This window comes from Protopterus annectens, chromosome 1.part0 (genome assembly GCF_019279795.1).
Source record: "Protopterus annectens isolate FY-2018-M chromosome 1.part0, PAN1.0, whole genome shotgun sequence".
Classification (NCBI taxonomy): domain Eukaryota; kingdom Metazoa; phylum Chordata; order Ceratodontiformes; family Protopteridae; genus Protopterus; species Protopterus annectens.
In genome coordinates this window covers 155,946,530-155,970,951 of record NC_056725.1, presented here as the reverse complement: position 1 = coordinate 155,970,951, position 24,422 = coordinate 155,946,530, and the positions used below count along the sequence as shown (strand labels likewise).

General features: G+C 40.4%; 1 protein-coding gene across 2 annotated transcripts in view; it reads right to left on the bottom strand.

Annotated features, from left to right (window-relative positions):
• LOC122787514 (transmembrane protein 87A-like) overlaps window positions 1-24,422 on the bottom strand; it is a 1,268,634-nt gene that overhangs the window by 600,461 nt on the left and 643,751 nt on the right. For both annotated transcript variants that reach the window (XM_044054310.1, XM_044054387.1), the window contains exon 10: window positions 17,907-17,968. In XM_044054310.1, the coding sequence (XP_043910245.1) occupies window positions 17,907-17,968 (62 nt within the window). The remainder of the gene's footprint in view (window positions 1-17,906; window positions 17,969-24,422) is intronic.

The following is a 24,422-nucleotide window of genomic DNA, read 5'->3' as shown; positions in this document are numbered from 1 at the left end:
TTCAACTACTACTTTCTCTTTCACGCCTTCTCATGAAGGTGCATACCACCTATCCATGTATGTAGTCTTCCTCTTCTCTGCCTATTGGCTCATCCTTTGGAACTGTATTCCTGCTTCATCTGAACCCAACTTTCAAAAATTTATTACTCTACTAGAAAGAACAATACATATGGAAACAAAGGTAAAAGAAACAAGAATCTTCCCTAATAAATGGATCAACAATCTTTGGAAGAAAGTTTTTTTCTCTCATTGAGACTTTAAAGATCTCCACATCTTCTTAGAACTTGGAGAAATTACACTGATTTTTTTGTTATGTGTACCTACCTGTCTCTAACTCTGTTATTCTCATTTTTTTTATATAGGCCATATGTGCATTCATTTACAGTAAGAATAAATATGTACATCCTACTAGACAATTTTCATTATACTCCAATCAATATACAGACTGTAGAACCACGGATGTGGTTTACTTTTGTTTCTGTCAACAATGTCCAGCTTTTTATGTAGGAAAAACTAACAGAATGCTCAAAGATCGCACCTTAGAGCATGTAAGAGATATTAACAATAGTAAACCATGTAATGCATTAGCTAACCATGTTATGTCCAATGGTAGTTCCCATTCCTTTAGGTTCTTTGTTTTGCAACATATTCATAGGAACCCCAGAGGTGGTGATATTGAAAACATCACAGAGGGGCATGAACAGAAATGGATTTTGAAGCTTAATGCTGAGAAGTATCCTGGCCTGAATGCCTCAACCTCTTTGATCCCTTTTTTAAAGGCCAGACACCTTAAGCATTAATCCAAGCCATAGTTGGCCTTTAGCTATTTAGATTTAAGATGGTTCTTTTAGTTGTTTAGGTTATATAGTAACTTCTATATAAAGTACATAAAATGCTCATATATTTATGCTTTTATTCTTGCTTTGTCTTTATTTATTTTTTTATATATATATTTTTTATATGCATTTTTGTATTGTGATTCTAATTCTAAAGATGTTTTATACATTGTTTTAGCAGCCAGAGTAAGAAGTTTAATTGATGCTCATTGATACCATCATATTATTGGTTAATTTTAACTAATTTCTTGATTGGTATTTTATGTACCTATTTAAGCATTTGGCTGTCTTTCAGTGTTGTCTGATGAAGCAACGTTAGTTACGAAAGCGCTCACCATCTTTGTGTTTTTTGTGAATAAATGTTTGCTGTGTGTTATTCGGGTGCATTTTTTTCTTTTTACTTAGATACTTTTTGCACCTGGATTTTACCCATAACCATTTTTGTTAGTTCCTGTTCTCTATTTTATTCGGTGAAGGGGTACACGCTTTCATGGAGGTACTTCAACTGAGCAGTCCATGAGTGGACAGCACCATTGTTTTTTAAGGATCTTAGACATTCCTGTTAATCCACTGCTAAATATGGACTCGTATGCTGGTATGGATGATATTTTCTCTAACCAACAACGTTTAACAGAGTTCTTTCAACAATATAAAAGCTTAGAAAACCTGATGTATAAATGTAAAAGACTGCAGTGGCAGCGGCTGCATTTACAAGCTTCGTTAGAAGCTAAGATCATTCCACGTGGCTTAAGGATCCTAAATATGCCCACCTATGGAGATACATACCCAGTTTTACTCCGTAAATGGCAAGAGCTAAATTTACAGTTTAGTTCTAAGTATATGGAACTTCTATTAGACTTCTTTTCACCCATTGAAGCTGATTTAAAATCACAAATCACTGACCTTGAGACCAAGATTATGGACAGCTTTTCGTGCGACATTACTCTCAATGAAATGAGCCAGCTACAAGATAATATTGTCGCCTATGAGAACAAATTACAAACTGTTAAGTTATCTAAACTTAACAGAGATAAAGCTGATTTTGCTAGAAATAATGTTTTTTTCTTGGCCCAAAAAAGCTATAAATAGATCTAATCAAGGCAATGGTTCCTTTAATGCTATTTCAAGCATTAATGTTTTGCAGGAACGTACAACTGGTTTTTCCGAACTTACTTCCGGTATTACAGATGATCGGGGAGTTATGGCGCCCGTATCCATGAACGCTGAACAAGTGGATCCAGGTATGCAAGCTTCTTTTTCTGCCTCTGGCAGTTCTGTAGCTCCTATTACCACTGATAAGCCTGTTAATACTACGCGCCCCTCATATGCATCAACAGTAATGCCACCGACTTCTAGTACCTCTACAGGTAATGACACTTGAGGGCTAGAAGTTAACAAAGATGCCAGTGTTTTTTTTAGACAGGGCGAAAAAGGGCGACTACTCATTGAGGGCAGCTCTGCCCTACAGTACTCGTTCCAAGTGTTTTACGCACAACGGCAAGACATACAAAAACCCATATGTGGATGGAGTAGCCCACCAATCCAAGAAGAGACGTATGTAGCCTCAGGTCTAGTTGTTAACATTTCTTCTTTTAAATTAAATGGAGAACAACTTAGTCTACTAAATAAAGGACTGTCCTTTATTCCTGCTAGGAGAGCTGATCCTGCAGAGATGCTAAAAAACTTAAGATTACTGGGTAGAAGTCTTTCATTGAAATGTTTGTTTCCTACAGATTTAACAAGTTCAGGCAATCAGGCCTGTATATATATATATATATAAACAACCTAGTACTTTTATTCCAGCTATACCAATATGTATTCAACGGTTTATTGATGTATGCGAAATTGCCTTTAGAGATTTGAATGCTTCATCTGATACTAGTTTGTCATTTTACAATTTAACAGTTGATGAACATAGAGCTTTGGAAGAGTTAAAAAATTTACATTCATTAATTATTAAACAAGCAGATAAAGGAGGCGGTATAGTTCTAATGGACAAGGATCTGTATGTTACACAAATGGAGAAACTTTTATTTGACACTCAAACGTATCAATGTATCTCTAAACCTACTGTCAATGCTATTATAGATAAAGTTTCCTTCTTGATATTTGATTTATTGATCACAAACTTAATTGATGATTCACTTTTTAAGTACTTTAATGTGCACAAACCTCTTGTTCCTAGGGTGTACGGTTTACCTAAAATTCATAAGAACTTGTCATCTCCAGCCATGCGCCCTATTGTTTCAGGCACTGGGTCGTGCACTGAACCTCTCTCTATTTATGTAGAGGGGAGTTTACATGGCTGTCTGGAAAATTGTCACACAATTCTGAAGGATACTAAGATGTTTTTACAATGGTTATATGATAGAATGGAAAGCATTGACATTAATGAGGACTTTGTCCTTGTTACATTGGATACAGAATCCTTGTTCACTAGTATACCTAACTCTTGGGGTGTCGATAGTATTAGGCATATTCTTACTGCAAACAAATGTCTGCCAACACAAAGATACAGTTGATTTGTAGTCTACTGGAGATAATTTTGGAGAACAACATTGTTATGTTTCAGGAGCAGTTTTTTTCTGCAGAAAGTTGGCGTGGCTATGGGCACTGCTTGTGCCAATAGCTACGCCAGCTTAGCTTTGGTTAGCTGGGAAGAGCAAAATGTTTAGTCTACTAGTAATCCATTTTTTGGACAAATACTTTGGTATGTCCGTTTTGTAGATGACGTTTTTATGCTGTGGAGAGGCTCTGGTTTTGATATAGTTCAGTTTCTTGATTATTTGCATTCAACAACTGATTTTCTAAGGTTCACATATCATAGCTCTGCTACAGAAATCAGTTTTCTTGATGTTAAAGTTAGTAAATCTGACCTGAATTGTTTCTGTAGTAATATTTATTTTAAACCAACTAGGAAGAATACATTGTTGCATAAATCCAGTATGCACCCTAGACACGTTCCTAGGAATGTGCTGAAGGGTCAGGTCTTTAGAACGCTGTGGTTGCATAGCAGGGATGAAGATGCAGTAGTTGCGTTAAATAATCTGAAGAGTGAGTTTTTGGACAGGGGTTACTCTGTTGTAGATATTGATCAGACTATTTCTGATGCCTGGAAGTTGAGAGGTACTAGGTGTAAACCTTATTTTAATGCTGAGAATGCCATTCCTGATACAAGATATACTGCCACAACTAGTAATGATTTTAGAGTGGTGTTTCAGTTTTCTAGTAACATCAATCAATATATAGATATAGTTAAGAAGCATTGGTTTTTGTTACAGGAAGTGCCTGGCCTTATTGATAAGGTCAGACAGTTTCCTATTTTTAGTTTTAAAAATAATAAATCACTCAAGCAGCATCTTTGTCATGGTGAAGCATGCAAAATTCTTAGTAGTTCTGCTTGTTGTGGAACTTTTCCATGCAGGAATTGCAGTGCATGTCAGTTCATTTACAGTAAGAATAAATATGTACATCCTACTAGACAATTTTCATAATACTCCAATCAATATAAAGATTGTAGAACTACGGATGTGGTTTACTTTTGTTTCTGTCAACAATGTCCTGCTTTTTATGTAGGAAAAACTAACAAAATGCTCAAAGATCGCATCTTAGAGCATGTAAGAGATATTAACAATAGTAAACCATCTAATGCATTAGCTAACCATGTTATGTCCAATGGTAGTTCCCATTCCTTTAGGTTCTTTGTTTTGCAACATATTCATAGGAACCCCAGAGGTGGTGATATAGAAAACATCACAGAGGGGCATGAACAGAAATGGATTTTGAAGCTTAATGCTGAGAAGTATCCTGGCCTGAATGCCTCAGCCTCTTTGATCCCTTTTTTAAAGGCCAGACACCTTAAGCATTAATCCAAGCCATAGTTGGCCTTTAGCTATTTAGATTTAAGATGGTTCTTTTAGTTGTTTAGGTTATATAGTAACTTCTATATAAAGAACATAAAATGCTCATATATTTATGCTTTTATTCTTGCTTTGTCTTTATTTTTTTATATATATTTTTTTATATGCATTTTGATTCTGATTCTAAAGATTTTTTATACATTGTTTTAGCAGCCAGAGTAAGAAGTTTAACTGATGCTCATTGATACCATCATATTATTGGTTAATTTTAACTAATTTCTTGATTGGTATTTTATGTACCTATTTAAGCATTTGGCTGTCTTTCATGTTGTCTGATGAAGCAACGTTAGTTGCGAAAGCGCTAACCATCTTTGTGTTTTTTGTGAATAAACGTTTGCTGTGTGTTATTCTGGTGCATTTTTTTCTTTTTTCTTTTTACATATGTGCATACTGTATATAGTTTGTCTTTTGTTTCATTTGTATTCTATTAGAAATTATACTTTGTCTTTTTGAAAATCAATAAAATATTAGAAAAAAGGAAGTGTATGCCTGCATACTTCGAAATCAGCAGTACCCAAAAAGATGTGTTCAAAGCCGAAAACAAATATATGTTTCAATTAAACAGTCCACAGATGACATGACCCAGGTTCAGCACAAAGTTACCAGGACTGTACTTAACAGATGCTCCTGCCTTAGTCAAATTTAAAGCTTGACCCTTAAAGGGGAGGTAAAATATACACTATGGCAACTTATTACTGAAAACATGCCACTTATGAATACTTCCCCATACATTGTCCTTATGATGGATACTCATATGTTCTATGCCAGATTGACAGACTTGCAAGTTTACAGGGGCAAGTTAACATGATATGCAACACAGCAAGCAAAAGCAACAACTGTCTAGTTGTGTGCTCTTGTCTGTATGAAACAAATCATCCCGTGTCCAATGAAGAAAACTTTGATGCGTCTTTTTTCAGTTTATGACTTATTAAGGTGTTTAATATCTGGATGAAACATCAGGCAAGAAGATGCAGGATGAAAGCAACGCTGTGTAAGAACTTGCCATAACACTAGATGTCCAACTGATTATTGTTGCATTATTACCAAGAGATGGGATATCATGACAAAGACAGAAATATGTCTAGCCAGCATACCAAAGCCTGGGTGCCTCCCTCTTACACTGTACATCCAAACGTATGACCTCATCCCAAAGGAAGCCAGAGGTACATAAGAGGCATACCAGCTCAGATTACCTTGAGAGTTATTTGACACAGATCATTGCACTTCAGCAGAAGCAGAGCCAACTATAAACATATATACAAGTCAAAAAAAGAGAGGGAGAAAAAAATTAGACTCCACCTTGGTCCAAAACTGAAAACAGAAAAAAGGGGGGGGGGCAGAGGATATAATGCTGCAACAATAAGCTGAACATCTACTGTTACAGCAAGTTCTTACGCAACTGTACTATGTCCTTCCTTGGATCACTGCTGCAGTATTACTGACAGATGGGAGATTCCCCAAAGCTGTCTAAGAAGAAAGGGATGAGGAAGACTGAGCACAGTTATGGTCTAAAAGTCTCTAAAGGACTGTCTTAGCAAATGCTGCTCTAGTCCTAGAAAAAAAAAAAAAAAATAGAAGTTATGTTCTTACCATAACGTTCCATGTTAGTTGTCTTCTTCTCGCCTTCTTCTTGCTGGATGGGTTCGGAGCCGACCTCGGCTCCGACTCGGCCACTCTAAAAGCTCGAGAGTTGGTTCCACCGGCTCGAGGCTCCCCTTATATCCCACAATGCTAGGCGAGAGTTACCTCAGATCTCGTTTGTAAGCTAACCCAGCTTATATCAATAACAGTATAACTGTAAACAGAATCCACCTCTAACAGCAGGAAGAAAAGGGGTGACCTACATCCTGAAACAAGAAATATGCATAATAGCATATGACAAGAAAGAGGTGGTAGAAAGAGAGGTCACGATCACAACTCCTCTAGGTCTGTCCAGGCCAGGGGGAAGGAGGGTGGGACGCAAGAAGAAGGCGAGAAGAAGACAACTAACATGGAACGTTATGGTAAGAACATAACTTCTATATGTTAAGTTGTCTATCTCGCCTTCATTCTTGCTGGATGGGACCGCCCTAGCACCTTGTCCCGGGTGGCCTAACGGAACAGACTCCTGAGAACAGTGGAACCAAAATTAGCTCTATGCCTAGAAGCTAAATCCAACTTATAATGGGAAATAAAAGTGTGAGGAGTAGCCCAAGTAGCCGCTGCACAAATGGTGTCAATAGGCAGTCTGTCTTGGAAGGCTAGAGAAGTAGCCAAAGCTCTGGTGGAATGGGCTTTAGGTTTATTAGGCAGTTTTTGGTGTCTAATCTCATAAACAAGGGTAATCAGAGATGTTAGCCATCTGGATAATGATACCTTTGTAACTGGAAGTCCCTTTCTGCTTTCCGCATAGGAGACAAACAGCTGATCAGATTTTCTGAATTGTTTCGTCCTGTCCAAGTAGTACCTTAATTGACGATGAACATCCAGGCAGTGTAATTTTTGTTCAGACCTATTTGAATACTCCGGGAAAAAGACAGGGAGGTCAATGCATTGGTTTAGATTTGATGTCGAAACCACCTTAGGCAAAAAGGACGGGTTAGTTCGTAAGGAAACTCTGTCCTTATGGAACAAGAGATAAGGAGAACGACAACTGAGTGCTTGAAGTTCTGAAATTCTTCTAGCTGATGTGATAGCCACCAGAAAGAGAGTTTTCCATGATAATAATTTCAAGGAACATGAAGCTGCAGGTTCGAAAGGGGAAAGAATCAAAGAAGTAAGAACTAAATTTAGGTCCCAAGGAGAAGGAGGATTTCTTATAGGAGGTCTGAGAAGAAAAACTCCTTTCAAAAAGGCTTTGCAAAGTTTGTGGGACATAAGGGCAGATTCAGAAATGCCCACATGAAAATTAGAAATAGCTGCCAATTGAACCTTAAGAGTAGATGGAGATGAACCTGCATGGAAGAGTTCAGCTAGAAAATCAAGGACTAGTTGGATGGAAGCGGTGAAAGGATCTATGTCCTTTCCTTGTGCCCAGTATGAGAAACGTTTCCACTTACTCAAATAAATCTTTCGAGTGGAAGATTTATGGGAAGCTATCAATACATCTCTAACCGAGTGAGATAATTGAGGAAGCCTGGCTACGGTTGGAAGTGGAGGAACCAAGCAGTGAGGTTCAGAGAGGGGAGGGAGCGATGAAACTGACCCGATTGGTGGATCAAAAGATCTGGAACTAGGTCCAGACTCCACGGTCGCTCCAAGAGAAAACGATGTAGAAAGGGGAACCACACTTGTCGAGGCCAGTAAGGAGCAATGAGGATCAATGAGGCCTTCTGAGCGATAGCTTTCTGTATTACTTGAGAGATCAGAGGAAAGGAGGAAATGCATACAGAAGTCCCGGGGCCAAACTTGGACTAGAGCGTCCCTGCTGGGTTGGCCTGGTAAAGGGAATAGAGTGAAGTATTCTCTGCACTTGCTGTTTTGGGGAGTAGCAAAAGATCGCAGCAAGGCTGACCCCACTTGAGAAATATCTCTCTCACTACAGAGTCTTTCAGAGACCACTCGTGAGGCATGAGTATAGCTCTGCTCAACTTGTCCGCAATGTGATTGGACTTCCCGGGGATGTGCGTTGCTATCAGAAAACGCTGAGAAGAAATCGCCCATTGCCACAGTCTGAGTGCTTCTCGACACAGGGGGTATGACCTTGTTCCGCCTTGTTTGTTGATGTACCACACTACAGACATATTGTCTGTCTGGATTGCAATCGTTCCCAAGGGAAGAGAGTCTTGAAGGGCTTGCAACGCTAAAAGCACTGCTCTCATCTCCAGAACATTTATGTGCAAGTGGCATTCGTTTGGTTGCCATGTGCCCTGGACTGTCCTGCCCTGATAATGCCCCCCCCACCCGATCAGGGAGGCATCCGTTGTCAGAGTAGCAACCGGAGGAGGTGGAACAAATGGTCTTCCCGACAGGAGCTGGGGGGAAGACATCCACCACATGAGATGCTTTTTGCACGCTTGCGTGATCATAATGGTGTGAGACATTGGAAGTTCCTGGTATGACCATTGAGAAAAAAGCATCCACTGAAGGATCCGCATGTGGTATCTGGCCAACGGGAGGAGAGGTATGGCCGCTGCCATGATTCCCAACACCTTTAGGACTAACCTGGCTTTGGCTCTGTTGTTGTTGAGAAGAAGTGACACCAATTTTTGAATGTCTGATATCCTTTGGTTCGTTAGTGTTGCAGACATGTTTATAGTATCTAAATTTGCGCCTATGTAGGTAATAGTACGACAAGGCGACAAAACAGACTTTTCGCAATTTATTGAAATACCCAGTTTTTGACAAACGCGAAAAGTATAATCTCTGGCCATTAGAAGGAGATGCTTGGTGGGAGCTGTGAGAAGCCAGTCGTCCAAATATGGAAACACCTGGAATCCTTGTCGTCTCAGGTGAGACGCTACCACTGCCATGCATTTGGTAAACACCCGGGGGGCAGTGGTGAGACCAAAGGGCAGGGCCCTGAATTGAAAATGACTGGTTCCCAGCCTGAAGCGGAGGAATCTTCTGGAGCGCCTGTTCATTTTTATGTGATAGTACGCGTCCTGAAGGTCTATAGAGCACATCCAGTTTCCTTTTCCCAATAGGGGAAGAATGGATTGCAGCGTGACCATCCGAAATCTTGTTTTCTTGACTGATCTGTTCAAGATACTGAGATCCAAAATTGGTCTCCAGTCCCCTGTTTTCTTTGGAACTAAAAAGAACCTTGAGTAGATTCCGGATCCTTGTTGGTCTGCTGACACTGGCTGAATTGCTCTTTTGCAAGCAGTTTTGAAATTTCCAAAGCTGCTATATCCCTTTGAGCGGGTGGAACATCTGGAAGGGATTTTTTTGACTGATTTGGAAAACGAAGAAAGGGGATAGAATAACCTTCGGAAATGATGGACTGTACCCATTTGTCTTGAGTCAGGGATAGCCAGGCTTCTGGGTACAGTGACAATCTTCCCCCGACTGCCTCCGAAGATGGGCAGTCGGGCAACACCTCAGGGATGCTGAAAGGGCTTGTCAGGAAAGGCTTCCCGATTGCCCTGGTTCTGCGGACCCCCCCTGCCCCTAGGGCGACGTCTACCATTGTTATTCCCACCTCTGCCTCTGGTAGGAAAATGACTCTGTGCGTCAGGCGAAGTCCCTTGAGATTGTTTACGGAACCACATCTTTCCACCCTTCTGGCCTTTGGGGTAAGGCCTAGAAGGAGTCGAAAAACGGACTCCGACGGCAGAAAGGGTCTTGCCATCAGTCTCGCACCTAGTCAGGGTTTCTTTCACTTGAGGACCAAAAAGAGATGATCCATCAAAAGGGGAGTTCATGAAAGACGTCTTGAAAGGTTTTGCAAAGTTGCATAGCCGCATCCAGGCGTGCCTACGCAAGGCTACCCCTGTTCCTGCGGCTCTGCTCGCTCCATCGGCCGCATAAGAGAGGAGGCGCATGGAGGAGTTGGAAATGGAATTAAGGATAGCCAGCTGCGTGTTCATTTTCTCTTGGAAACCCGCAGCTGTAGGGTCCTTCAACATTTCACTCGCTTCCTTGACCAAGTCCCTTTGAAGACGAGTGAAATGGCACAGGTAATTCAGCGAACGCATGGTAAAAGTCGCTGAGGAGAACATCCGCTTCCCGTACCTATCCATGGACCTAGATTCCTTGTTAGGTGGATGGACAGGCACTGAAGGATCAGCCAGTTCCTTCTTTGTGGCGGCAGCTACCACCATAGCATCCACAGAAACTCCTTTTGATAAAAATTGCTTGTCTGATGGAGCTGTGATGAATTTGGAGGGTCTCCTGGGAGTGGGGTCCACTGAATCAGGAGCCGTCCATGCCTTCTTAGCAACCACCTGCATGAGGGGGTCAAAGGGGGACACCCAGGAGGTGGAAGGGCGAGAGCCAAACGCCTCAAGATACACAGATTCGTCCTCCGAAGGGTTGAGGGCTGGCCAATTTCCCCTCTGTTTAAGGATCTCCAGAATGTCTACAAATGAGACATCTTCAGAAGGGGAACGGGGGGAACCCTCAGAATCATCCAGATCTGTGTCCGACGTGATAGACTCAGGTGAGTCAATGTGCTTCCTCTTGCACTTCCTCTTCCAAGGGGGATCTTCTGCCAAATCAGGAGAGGCCTCGGAAGAGGATGAAATCCCCAAAGGGGGCTCCTGAGGAGCTGGCTCTCTGCGGTCCGGGATGAGGGAGTGAGTCGACTTACCCTGAGGCAGCATAGAGGGAGGGGCTGACGGAGCCGACTGTGGAGTAGAGCCAGGCTCTAACACACTCCGCATGACCTCGAAAGCACCCCTGTCAGGCAGAGCCAGAGGTCCCCGCTCCGAGGAGCAAAGGACCCCCCTCGGCACCGACAGTGATGGCTCCGAGGCCGATGTCGGAGCCGAACTCACCAGCGCCGAAGCACCGAGAGGGAGAGGGGGGTCGGACAAGGGTCCGATGCCACTCACCCCCTCGGAGCCGACGAGGGAAGTCCGGCGCCGAGATTCCTCCACGGAAGAAAACGGAGCCGACAACGGAGCCGAAGACAATTGTCTCGGCTCCGAAGTGACCACAGTCTCGGTTCCGACACGACCCGGCTCTGAACTCAAAAGAGTCGAAGGAGGAAAGAGTTGATGGACCGGGGCAGGCACCGACTGATGAGTCGGGCTCTGAAGCATCTGGGCTAGTGCCTCGGACTTAAGTAGTCAACTCACCACCCTCTGAAGGTCATGATCGGAAAGCCTCGATGACCTAGAGGAATGAGACCTTTGGCTCCGTTCAGACAGCAGGGGAGATCCTGGAGCCGAATGAACGGAGCCAAGAGAAGGTGACCTAGACCTCTTTCTGGTTGTCGGCTCCGAAGATCTTGTCGGAGCCGACACGGATACCTCGATAACCTCGGCTCCGGCCGGAGCCGAGGAAGCCACAGAAACTGTGGACTGAGTCTTATCGGCTCCAGCTGGAGCCGATAAAGGCAAAGGTTGAACAACCTGAGGTCTCGGCTCAGAAGCCGGAGCCGAAGACCTCGATGCCTTAGAGGGCTTCCCTGTTGAAACTGACAGGGAATCCTCTGGTTTTAACAAGCCTCTCAAAATTAACTTGTTCTTTCTCTCCTGCAGGACCCTGGGGCTGAAGCCATGGCACACAGCACAGGAGTCCTGCAGGTGCAAAGGCCCCAGACAATAGACACAAGAAGTGTGAGCGTCTGTCAGAGACATTTTCTGACAGCACGCATCACACTTCTTGAATCCAGAGACCTTTGCTTCCTTTGACATTATCCTAACTGACAGGTGTACACTAACACACACCAAACACACAGCTATACCCTGTCAGAAAAATTATTAATACTAAAAATAATTAACAATTTTAGTAAAAATACTAGAAATTAAGCACAAAAAGGTTAAAGTAACTACACAAACACACCCTAGGGAAGGGAAGGCCAAAGGCCCAAGGGAAGAACCAGCGGTTCTTTTAATGAGAAAACGGGGAAAAAAAAAGGGTCGGGGATAAATAACTATATCCTACACTAATTTGAGAAGAATTAAGGTTAAAAGGGGAAAAAAGAATAACTTTTTAGTATAAAAAGCTAACACTCACCAGGAACCGGTAGAAGCAACCAACCTCGAAGCTGTAGCGGCAAACGAGATCGGAGGTAACTCTCGCCTAGCATTGTGGGATATAAGGGGAGCCTCGAGCCGGTGGAACCAACTCTCGAGCTTTTAGAGTGGCCGAGTTGGAGCCGAGGTCGGCTCCGAACCCATCCAGCAAGAATGAAGGCGAGATAGACAACTTAACATACTCTGTTATGTTTAGTGAAAATGTGACTAGATGACCAAGTTGTTACTTCAAAGAATGACCTAGAATCCATACATATGAAGAAATCCCTAAAAGAATCTGGAGCTCTAGTGAAGTGGGCCTTTACTACTGAAGTGGTTTGCCAAGAAATGGAAAAGAAAAAAAAAGGAAATAGCCATTGAAATACAGTCTGAAACAGACTGGCTTGGAAACAGGAGAACCCAAGTTCTTATTATGAAAAAATATAAAAAACAGGTCAGACTTCCATATAGTTTTGTTTTTTATCCAAATAAAATCTGAGCGGTCTATGTACATCCAAATAATGCAATATTCTCTCCCCTTCATTCTGAGGATAGAGGAAAAAGATAGGCAAGCTAATGGTTTTATTCAGAGAGGTCTACTAGCCACCTCGGGCATAAAGGTAGGATTAGTTCTAAAAGCAACTATCCTTAAAATGAGAAAATGTGGAATGGCCATCAATGTTTGCAGCTCCTAACCTCTTTCAGCAGAATTTAAAGCCACCAACAACACAGTCTGAAAGTACAGAATTTTAGAGAGAAAAATACAGCAGGCTCAAATGGAGATGGGGTAAGTTTTTCCAAGACATTGTTCAGGTTCCAAGGAAAAGGAATAGCTCTTCATGGTGTTTAATTTGTAGTACATCTTTCAAAAACTGTTTGATGTATAAATGAATCTACAGATGAGCAGATAGACAGCTGGCAGATGTGGCTTGATGGTAGAGAATGTCAGTCCATCTTTCAGCAACTCACACAAGTTTGCAAGAATATTAACACAACCCAGTTGATAAGGATCCTGATTTTTATAGCACCAAAAGGAAATTATTTTTCCATTTCGAAACATAACATATTTCCTAGTATTTGGTTTTCCAGTCTCCTGTACAACCTTAAGAAGACATTCAGTAAAACGGTACTTAAATGGAACTAAAATTTTATCAGCCAAAGACTCAGACTGATGGTCTGTAGATTGCAGTGAATTAGAGAGCCTTTGTTGTGTGCGAGCAAGTCCATCCTGTGTGGTAACATGTGATGACTGTCCAGACCAAGTAAAGGAGAAAGGTGGAACCAGTACTGTCTGGGCCAAAAGGGAGTCAGCAACATTTTTGCTTCTCCTTTTTGATTTTGAGAACTAGTTTGGAGATTACAGGAAGTGGAGGATATGCATACAGGCATTTTCACTTACAAGAAAAAGACATGGCATCCGTCCTCCATGCCTGAAGCAGAAGAAAAGCCTTATGTGACTGTTGTGTACAAAGGCAAAAACATCTGTCTGGGGAGTACCCTACAGAAAGAACTCACTGTTCAGCAGTGGCTTGTGAAGGTCTGCTCAGGATCTGCTTAGAAAACCTGCTACAGTGTTGTTTTCTGATGAGATATTCACAGTATGAAGGAAAATGCTGTGTCAAACTGTTGTGTCCTATACAATCAAAGCTAGTCGGCAGAAGACTTTGTGCCCTCCTTGTTTACATATCAGCTAACTAAGGTGCTGTCTGTGTAAATCTGAAAAGGACCTGGAGTCAGAGGTAATGTAAGGACTGAAAAGCAAGGCTAAGAACCATAATTTTTTATGTTTATATTGTCCTTTCGTTAGGTTAACAAATTCATTGGACCTTCATGTTCTTGGAGCAAGCTCCCCATGCCAGATCTGAAGCATCCATGAATAGATTATCATCAAGGGGAAGGAATAAGAAATGGCACTTCTGTACTTAGTAAAATTTGGAAGATTAATGGGCATCAGTGAGGAGTCCAAACTGACTTGAGACGCCACTGTATCTTCTTCACATGGAGGCTGGTATAAGGTACCATAGAATTTACTTATACATGTACCCCAGTGCTCTCAAAATCTCTCTTTTGCTGAGGTCACATTCAAAATAAAGTGGTTTTGGAAGTAATCTTAGAGGAATAAAACTTTGGCTTTAGTAAGGAAAGCTGTCACTGAGAGTATCGAGTCTGCATTCTAAGAAAATTAGATGCTGGAATGGGCTTAAGCAAGACTTTTAAAGGTTTAGGGTGAACCTGAGACAGAACCCTAATAATTTCTTGCATTATGGCAGAATACAAAGGCAAGCTTCCATTAAATCCAATGTCATCAAAAAGGTGTGAGGAAGGATCATTGGAAGCAAGGACTGCAGGGTCAAAATCCTGAAACTTGGAAAGGTGTGAGAGAAGAAAGGCTGAGACTAGGTTTCATATTGCCCTCCTTTCTGGGAATTATAAGCATTCTTGAATAAAATCCTCTTGCTTTCAAGACAAGAGGGATGTCAGAAGGTTTATGCATCCTATCTCCAAAACAGGACAGTATCATTTTTCTGGATGACAGAACTTCCAAAAGAAAATGCTGCATTAAAAAAGTCCTTCCAGAAAAGAATCAGGAGGATGATATCGTCATCAGAGGCATAATTCACTGGGGAATGGATGCGGGAAGAATGAGCCAAGGAATCATCCCCATCATATTCAGACTCTTCCTCTTCTTCTGAATCCTCTCTTTGCCTTTTGTCAGGAAGAGAGGGCGATGGAGCAGCAACAGGAAAAAATGAAGAAAGCTTCAAAAACGTAATGGCTTTGAAAAGCCCCTGTGTAAAGTCCTACCATTCCTACTGAAGATCCTTAGATGTCTGGGGGAAACAGTATGTTTAGACTTCACTTCTTAAGTGGGACATCTGCCTGTACAAAACAAAGTAGTGCTGAGACCTGATGTACTTCAGTCAAAGAACTGGGCACAACTTCCTTAAGATCAGAGGTATGCCATAAGGTCAGTCCAAAATAATAAGCAGAGGTTCCCCCTTCTAACAAGAAGCAGACAACTGGTTGAAAGCAATGGACCTGCAAGACGGCTACACTGTACTGGCATCCAACGGGTCATAACAGAAGGAACAGCTGCAAGAAAAGGACAGTCTGCGAAATCATCAAGTGAGACAATGGAGACATCCAGGTCTGAATGGACAGCAGACATCTCAAGTGTTGGTTTCTTAGACTTCTTTTATGGCATCTGAGGGAAGTTAGGAGATTAAGACTCAGAGGTCTTTTTACTTTGTGCAAGTTCCTTAAGCCATTGATTCTCAAGGACATTTTTTTAAAAGAAAGATGGACACTTAGGGTCTTAGCAACAAAACACTGAGAGGCAGAGCAGTAGTTGTATTCAACACCTAAGCAAAAAAGGACAGTAAATTATGGTCTGTATGAGGAATTTTCCTCCCATGATCACATTTTCCCCTCTTCAATGGCATGTACAAAATTTTCATTAACAAATAAAAGAGAAGAGGAAGGGTCTCAAATAGGATACTTCTCTGGTTAATGGCTAAGGAACAGGTACAAATTATACATCTGTCGGGTCAAAGCTGAAGTGATAGTTTAGTACTCATGCTGGCAGCAAGAAAGTTCTGAGGTAATTCAAGCCCATACATCGCTTATGTACCTCTAGCTTCCTTAGGGATAAGGTTATACCTCGGGTATATGACACTAGAGGAATGTGCCCAGGTTTTGGTATGCTGGCCAGATGTATAGCTATCCTTGGCATATCATCACATACTTTTACTAATACTGCAAAACTGTGATCCAAGGAAGGAAATCAACATTTGAAGTGTCTACTGCAGAAAATCATACTGCACCAAAATAAATGCAACAAATATTTATCACGTAAAATGAACTTGAACAATTCATGAACTGAAATAAATTAAACCACACAAACAATTCATTTCTTAATTTGAAATGCAGATGAAAAAGAAAAAAGGTCTAAACCAAACCAAACATCACCTAACTCCTTAGTCATCTGCATCACTTCTTACCTGCTGCTTCCCTCTCGTATTTACTACTAAAATTTAATTTGCATTTATTTTTCTAATCTGTTAAAAACATTTACCTACTGTTACAAATGTCTATGGGATTCTTGTCCTTCTGGGATTTCCCCAAGTTTGCAAATTTCTTCTGTTTTAATTTTTGTGAATTTCTTCAGCCAGGCTGTGCCTACAAATGGTCTGCTGTGACCAGTATACTAAACCCGGTAAAAAAAACACAATGAATAAAATAAAATAAATAGTATAACTTGAAGATGATGTTCTTGGAATACTGTTGAAAGCTCTAAAATAAGTGGCCATGTCTAAGACAATATTTATTTTATTTTACATTTGTTGACCTGGATAGTCCGACTAGATACATGTCAATTTTCAGCAGAGGCCTAGGGAGAAAAGCTCCAAACTTACAAACAGATAAAAACAAACAAGTTACAGTACATGCACAAACATTTTGTATTAACATACAAGTTACAGTCTCACATTTCAAACTTATGAAGAATACAGTTTATATACAGAAATATATACAAATATGTTACAGTTTCTCTTATCAAACCTGTAGGTGCAGCTTATATACAGAGTATCTGCAAAGATGTTACAGTTTCTCTTTTCAAACCTTTTAGTGTAAGAGGTTAGTTGCAATGTTACACAATGGGCCACTACCTGTCCCCCTTCCAGGCACTTAATGAGGGCCACTAATGGCACAAACAGATGACAAGAAAGCATACAAACATATCATGGTTTGGAGTGTGATGGAGGAGCATAACAAAACAGAAAGGAAGGTTAAAATTAAATAAACAGTTCCAACCTGCCAGCTCCAGTGGTGCACAGAAATAAAATCCTGACTGCAGACCAGGTAACCAGAGTTCATTTAGCAGCTCAGGTGACTGACAGAGCTGGCCTGCAGGAATGGAGTGTGCTGGTGTGGGGTGGACTGTTCACTCTGCCCTGAAGGAGACCAGCACTATGTAAAACTACAAGGCTGGGATGTGTAGGGTAACTAAGGAGGCACAGCTGCTTTGGGGCCTAAGAAGACATGTCTTGATAGGTCACGCCTCACTGTCTACTCAGTTTTCATCATTTATCACTGCTTACCCAGCTTTCATCACTAATGTCAGCACAATGAGGGGTACGGCCTAAAAGGAAAACCCTACAAGTCAGTGCATAACAGCTCCTCACCTGGTCCTGGCTCACTTTCAGCATCCGGCAGCTCACTCCCTTCAGAACCTTCAAATGGGGGTGGGGAGACAGGAACCTCCACGTGCAGTGGATCTCCTAGAAAGGTGACTGACAGGGTCTGGGTATTTGAGAGGGAGAGATAAGGAAGATGGCAGTGAAGGAGCCCAAGGTTAGTGGCAGAAAGACAAAACAATAAATAATGAATAGCTCTGACCCATACCTTCCACAACAGAAAAAATACAGAGTATCCCTGTTCTGGCTACAATTCTGGAGTCCTCTTTATTCTACACAAAGTACATCAGAAAGTCTAAGCACATATATGACTGAGTAGGTTTAAGTACTACAAATGAACCTGATACTTACCATCATTAGAGGCCAGTCTGTTGCTGAGAGGTACTGATATGGTCCAGACATCCAAACTTTTACTGCAAAGAAAGGAAAATACCAAATCATGAAAGGATGGACCTTATCCATTTATTTTTGTAAACTTTTAAATTTTCAGGTACTTTCAATCCCCGGTAAACACACATGAACACACACATGCGAGTGCACATGCCCTAAAACATACAAAGATGCATATGAACATGCCAAAGACAGAAAACCTCAACTCAATGAATTGCATGTAAATGTTAAAACTAGTAACAATGAAACTCTGCCTTCTCCATATCTCATTGTTTCCCTATTGTGTTGTAAGTTACTCTGAACATCTCTGGTGATGTACAACACACTAGCTCTGCTTCAGGCAATACTTTTAAAGGACCTATCACCCATGTTGTGAAGTACTGTTTCCTAACGTCTGTCTTAAATTGTCCCCATTCTAGCTGGTACCTATGCTTTATTTTTTTCTCCACACTGTTGTTGTTCATTTGCCAAAACTACAACTCACAACTGCTATGAAACAATGGGATGCATCATCATATCCCAGTTCCCTTCTCTCTTCAAATGTACACATGCCAAGCTGTCTCAAATCTCTTCTCATATCCCAGCTCCTATGTTCCATTCACCACTGAAATAATTCTGAATTGCGGGCTTTTCAACAAGTCAGTTTCCATTTCCTCTGAACCACCTCTAGAACTTGGAACAATACTCTAGATACTGATTTAAGAGGGCCTTGCATAATGCAAGGATGACCTCAGCTTCTCTACAATCTCTACTACACACAATAGACTACAGCATCCAACTGACCTTTGCCACAGTCTTTTTACACTATAAAGCATGACTTAGTTCATTCACCCATTTGGTGCTGACAAGTTGTTTCAACTCCTACTGCAATCTCATGAGAAAATGACCCATCCAGAGAGTTAACTTGCCAAATGGGAAACAGTACAACATTTCCAGGCCTTTCTTCCACATCACACAGAAACACACATGCGCGCACACACACACACACACACACACACACACACACACACACACACACACACACACACACACACACGCGTGCACACACACACGCGTGCACACACACGCGTGCACACACACGTGCGCACACACACGTGCGCACACACGCACGCACACACACACGCACACACACACACGCATGAAACCAGAGTACCTGAATAAAACCCATCTAAACAGAGGGAGTACATACAAACCCCACATGAAAGGCATAGCAACTGAGAACTAAACCAAAGTAGCTAAACGGAAAATAATGTTCTTCTTGTCCTTCTAATGGTCACCTGTCCATAAATATATATTTTGTGGATCCCACACAAAAACCTTATAACCCTGCATGTTTTCCTGTTAATTCCTACCTGCCTCTTATCTGCCAAGACTGCAAGTTATTGTAGGAGTCTACACTGACTACCTGTCCTTCATCTTTAACTACTGCACCAATCCTAACATTATCAGTATACATGTTGACTCTGCTAGCCAACCCTAATGTGCTATCAGACAGATATTCTGAAAAGGCCAACTGTAGATCATTCAATAAAAAAATACTTTTCAGGGACTTTTCTCCCAAGAGTCCTAACCTCACAATCACTCTCTGCCTGGCAATCGGTTTTCAATGCATTCCATCGTTTTAAGACCTACCCCATAGCTTTTAAATTTCTTTTCAACCTCCTGTGAGATATTATCAAAGGCCATGTTAAACTCCAAACAAACTACATTAAGGTTCTCCCAATCCATTATGAATTATGACTTTATACCTAGAAGAAAAACCTTTGCAAATTAGATGAGCCAAACAGAAGACCTTCCAAAATACTATGAGACATAATGGTCAAAAGATAATGAACTGACAGCTCAAACTGCAAAAATCAAACTAATGCCAACTAAAAATGGCCATCTACAAAAACATCCTCTTCCCCCCATCAGGTGTCCATGCGTGACATTTCACACAACCACTAGCTCACACAGAAAAAAAATATGGAAATGACACACACTTGCACATGTAGGCACATTCACATGAACGTGCACAGACATATTTTATATACATACATTCATATATATATATATATATATATATATATATATAGATAGATAGATATATAGATATTCATATATACATACACAAACACACATATGCACAAACACAAAGTTAAAATCACATGTGAAAAGTAACAGCCCTCTTCTTTTCATTATCTAAGCATCACTCTTCCAATTTCTGTACAATTAGCAAAAGGGGTAATTGTCTTTACTGAAATAACAGTCAGTTGTATATTGTAGTTGTTTTAGAGAACGTTCTGGTCTGTAGTGGATTGGAAATAAAAATAAGTGGTCCTTCACTGAAGATAGTTTGAGAAGGACTGTGTTAACTAATTCTCTGCAATTAAACACATGGTGAATTTTCCTCAAACTGAATACATTTATGCTGCTCATTAGAAGGTGCACTGTCATCTATGAAAGAGGATAAGTGGACTTCATGGCACCTATCAGCTAACCATTTTGCGTAAAATCTGATTGGCAGCATGCATCCACAATCATCACCTGAAGAAAGCTCTAAAAACAGGATCAAAAGAAACACTGCATTACCAATCCCATGTCATATGGAAAGACTTTACTTTACTCACAGGATACATACAACTCTGAATTCTCTTTAAATACTAAAATAGATATGAAAAATGTCTATGTGTTCCAATCAAAATAAAATGTCTACCTTAAGCCCCTCTATGGTGCAGCTTTGCAAACAATGCACCATTAAGCAACTATTTTTTAAAGATGTGTCTTCCTGTTGTTGTTGTATCTTTCGGCTTTTCCCGGTTAGGGGTCGCCACAGTGGAACTCCGGTCCGCTAATGATTGGCAGTAGAGTTTTACGTGCTGGCTTGCCGGGCCTAACGCACAACCTTCAATGAAGGAACGCCCATTCACGCATGTCACTGGGAATATATTTTTTAGGAATGTAATGAACTGGCAGATTTACAAACAAACCTCTCGCATTCTCATCACACATCCAGCATTTAATATATACTAGAGGAAAATCCTCTGAAGTCTGCTTAGGGTATAAAACTAGTTATGTAAATACTTCCAAGTAAAATTTCTAAACCTTCTGGTCTTTGCTGCATACTTTAGAGCCACACACATATCCAAAAATTGTTTCTTTGTAAATCACCTTTCCATTCACTCTTCTCAATCTTTTTTAACCTTCTCTGATTCTTATAGTTATCAATGCAATATTTTATATTTTCTCTAATATTTTATATGTCTACTAATTATCCCTTTCTAACAGCTGCTTCTCTTCTAGCCTCAAATAAAAACTCCAGGTGATGTGATCTTTCACTCAGTACACCCATAAACCTTTCTCTTTGCCTGTACTGTGTAGTAATCCTTAGTAGAAACAGCAGTCTCTAAACTGTTGTCCTAACTTCTACTTGGCCTCAACCCACTATATTACCTTTCCCTCTCGAGTTATTTGCTCTCAGTACTCTGGTTCCTTTCTTAATTTTCATCAGTAAATTATGGTCCCCCTCTTGCCTATTTTCTACATCCTCCTTGAAGTTATCCCTGTTGGTACAATCTCCTTTCTTCATTCCAGCATAGGCTTAATTCTCAGAATAAATTCAGCTACTTTTTTAAATGTAATTTTCTGCATGGTTGTTAATCTCCTTAAGGATTTGCATCTACAATCCTTCTCAATTCTTAAACCTCTAACTCCCTTCCTCTTCTATCCTCATCATTTCTTTCCACTTTGATTTATAATATTCTGCTTGCGTTATGAATACAAGCCTTAACTACATAGCTCTACAGTATCCCTTCAAAGCAAGTAATCCTAAACCACCTTGTTCTAAGTTGAGAATCAAGTTATCGCATGCAACTCTTAACACTCTTCTTCTCCCAAATAAATTCCTTCAACTCTTTATTACTGTCCACTACTTCTCCAGTGGTTGATAACAGTACTCCTGACCTGAGCCTTAACTACATAGCTCTACAGTATCCCCTCAAAGCAAGTAATCCTAAACCACCTTGTTCTAAGCTGAGAATCAAGTTATCGCATGCAACTCTTAACACTCTTCTCCTCCCAAAGAAATTCCTTCAACTCTTTATTACTGTCCACTACTTCTCCAGTGGTTGATAACAGTACTCCTGACCTGACCTGACCTATGTAAGACTAAGGGGAATAAAAACATTTCACTATTTGTATCTTACTGACAATCTGCATAATCAAGAACTTCCAGTCTTCTAACTTTTATATTATTTTTTGTTTAGTCGCTTCCCACATGGTCTCAAAATCCATAACACCAAAATGTCCTTTTTTGGGTTTTTCACATACAAAATAATATCAACTGCAAATACAGCTAACTTTTTTTGATTAGCATACCATTTATATCTTGAAAATTGCAAGTCCCTTATTTTCTTTCCCAGTGGATCTAAACAAACAAAGGGGCTATAGGACACCCCTGCCTAGTTTATCTAGTTAAACACAGCTTGTCAGAGCGGAACCTTGTCTCTTTAATTCTTGCCTCCAACCTTTTATAAAGCCTCCTAATTATTAACAATACTATTCTGTCAAAGAATGTAAATGCTATCACTGCCCTAGTCAAAAACTCATCTGACTCTTTCGAATGCCTTTTCTGCATCACAACCCACTAATAATAGTGGCACTTCATTATATTCTGCTTTCCTCTAGATCATCACTGTTGCATTAACGGTGACAAATGTTCGCCTTCCCACCACAAAACCACATAAATCCAGATCTAGAGATTCTGGCAACACCTTTGCTATTCTCTTAGGTGGTACAGACAATAATTTTACAATCATGGTTTAAAATGGAAAAGGGTCCATATGAAGCTGGATCTTAAGGGTCTTTACTGTCTTTTGGTAATAATGCTACCAAAGCTTTATTCCAGGATGCTGGTACTCCCCCCTCCCCTTTAAAATACAGTAAAATAAAACCTTCTAAGCCTTTATCACTTTCTTCCCTCCCCATTTCCAAATTTCAGACAGAAATACAGTCTGTTCCCGGAGACTTCCTTGTTGACTGATTTACGTTACTGTTTATATCTTCTCTGCTCATCTTAGTTGTTCACTGTTGAGGCACATCTTTCTCTTACATTGGAATATTTAAGTCTTCCAAAAATATTGAGATTTATGCCTTTTTCTGGTTTCCACGTTCCTCTGCTTTATACAAATTTTCCAAAATTTCACTACTACCTTTACGGGATTTCCGATAATTTTTCTTGTTGTATACTCCCCAAAGTTGGCAACAAACTTAACTACTTTGTGTTGTCTAAGTCACTGTGTTAAAGCTTTTTTTTATGTTCTAGAGTTATCAAAAGATAGTTGCTTAGCAACAACCTATATATGCATATAATACCCAAATACACCATTATTTTCCCATTTTGTATTAAGTAGTTGCTCCTTTTCTTGTTCTGTGAGATTCCCCTTAGTCTGCTTCTGTCAACCCCTCTAAATAATTCCTGTTAATTTGTTAACTTTCCCCCATACTTTCTCTCATTTTTTAGAGGTTCATAGTATTAGGCTAGCTTTCTTTGCAAACCATTTTAAGTCAAGCCAATTTTCCTTCAAGTGTGAGAATCACACCCTGTACCTTGCATCTGTGAGGAAAACACCTTAACCATTAAGCCAAGCCCCAATCCCTTATTACTTCTATGTTTTAAACTACATTTTCATTTTATCCCAATCAGCAGCTATTCCCCTTCTGAAGAAATTTCTACCATCCCTAGATGCTTGCATCACTTCTGTTACCCATTCCTTAAATTCCTCTCTTTTTAACAGATAAAGCAAGAAAATGCCAATGTCGCCTTTTTACTTGATTACCTCACATCTTTATCCTAGTCTGTATTTGTACATGATCTGAAACAATTGCAGCACGTGTGTCAAAGCTTTCAATTAAATATATATGTGTCTATGAAATACAAGTGCTACCTTGTTTAATCCAAGTTTACCTTGGGGAATAATATGTACATTTTGCATTACTACTACTACAGTCAGACTTTCCACACCAAACATTCTCAAATATTTATACAAAAATCTAGATTCTTTTGTTATATTTTCCCTTCTAGTGTCCCCTGATATATCCTCAGTAATGCAAACCAGGTTCCAGTCCTTTCTCATAAGTAATATTCCCTACTGAAAGCTTATTTCTCTCCAAATATTCTTAAGCTCCATAAGAGCAGTTTTAAGTAGAATATAAGCATATGCCAGTGTAATCCTCCTCTACTGCTAATATCTCCTTAGCACCACAAATCTATATAATTGTCTTTCTTTCCTCTTCTATCACTATACAAACCAATCCATTCCTCAGTACTATCATTTCCTCCTTCCCCCAACATTCAGCTGTAATAAAAACAGCAAAACAACGGCAGGAATATCACCAAGGCTAACGCTGTTTACCAGATGCTTGTACAGATGAAACTGGAAGCACCGTCCACAAAAGATAAATCAAATATCCGTTTAAAAGTTTTTAATGATTGTTGGT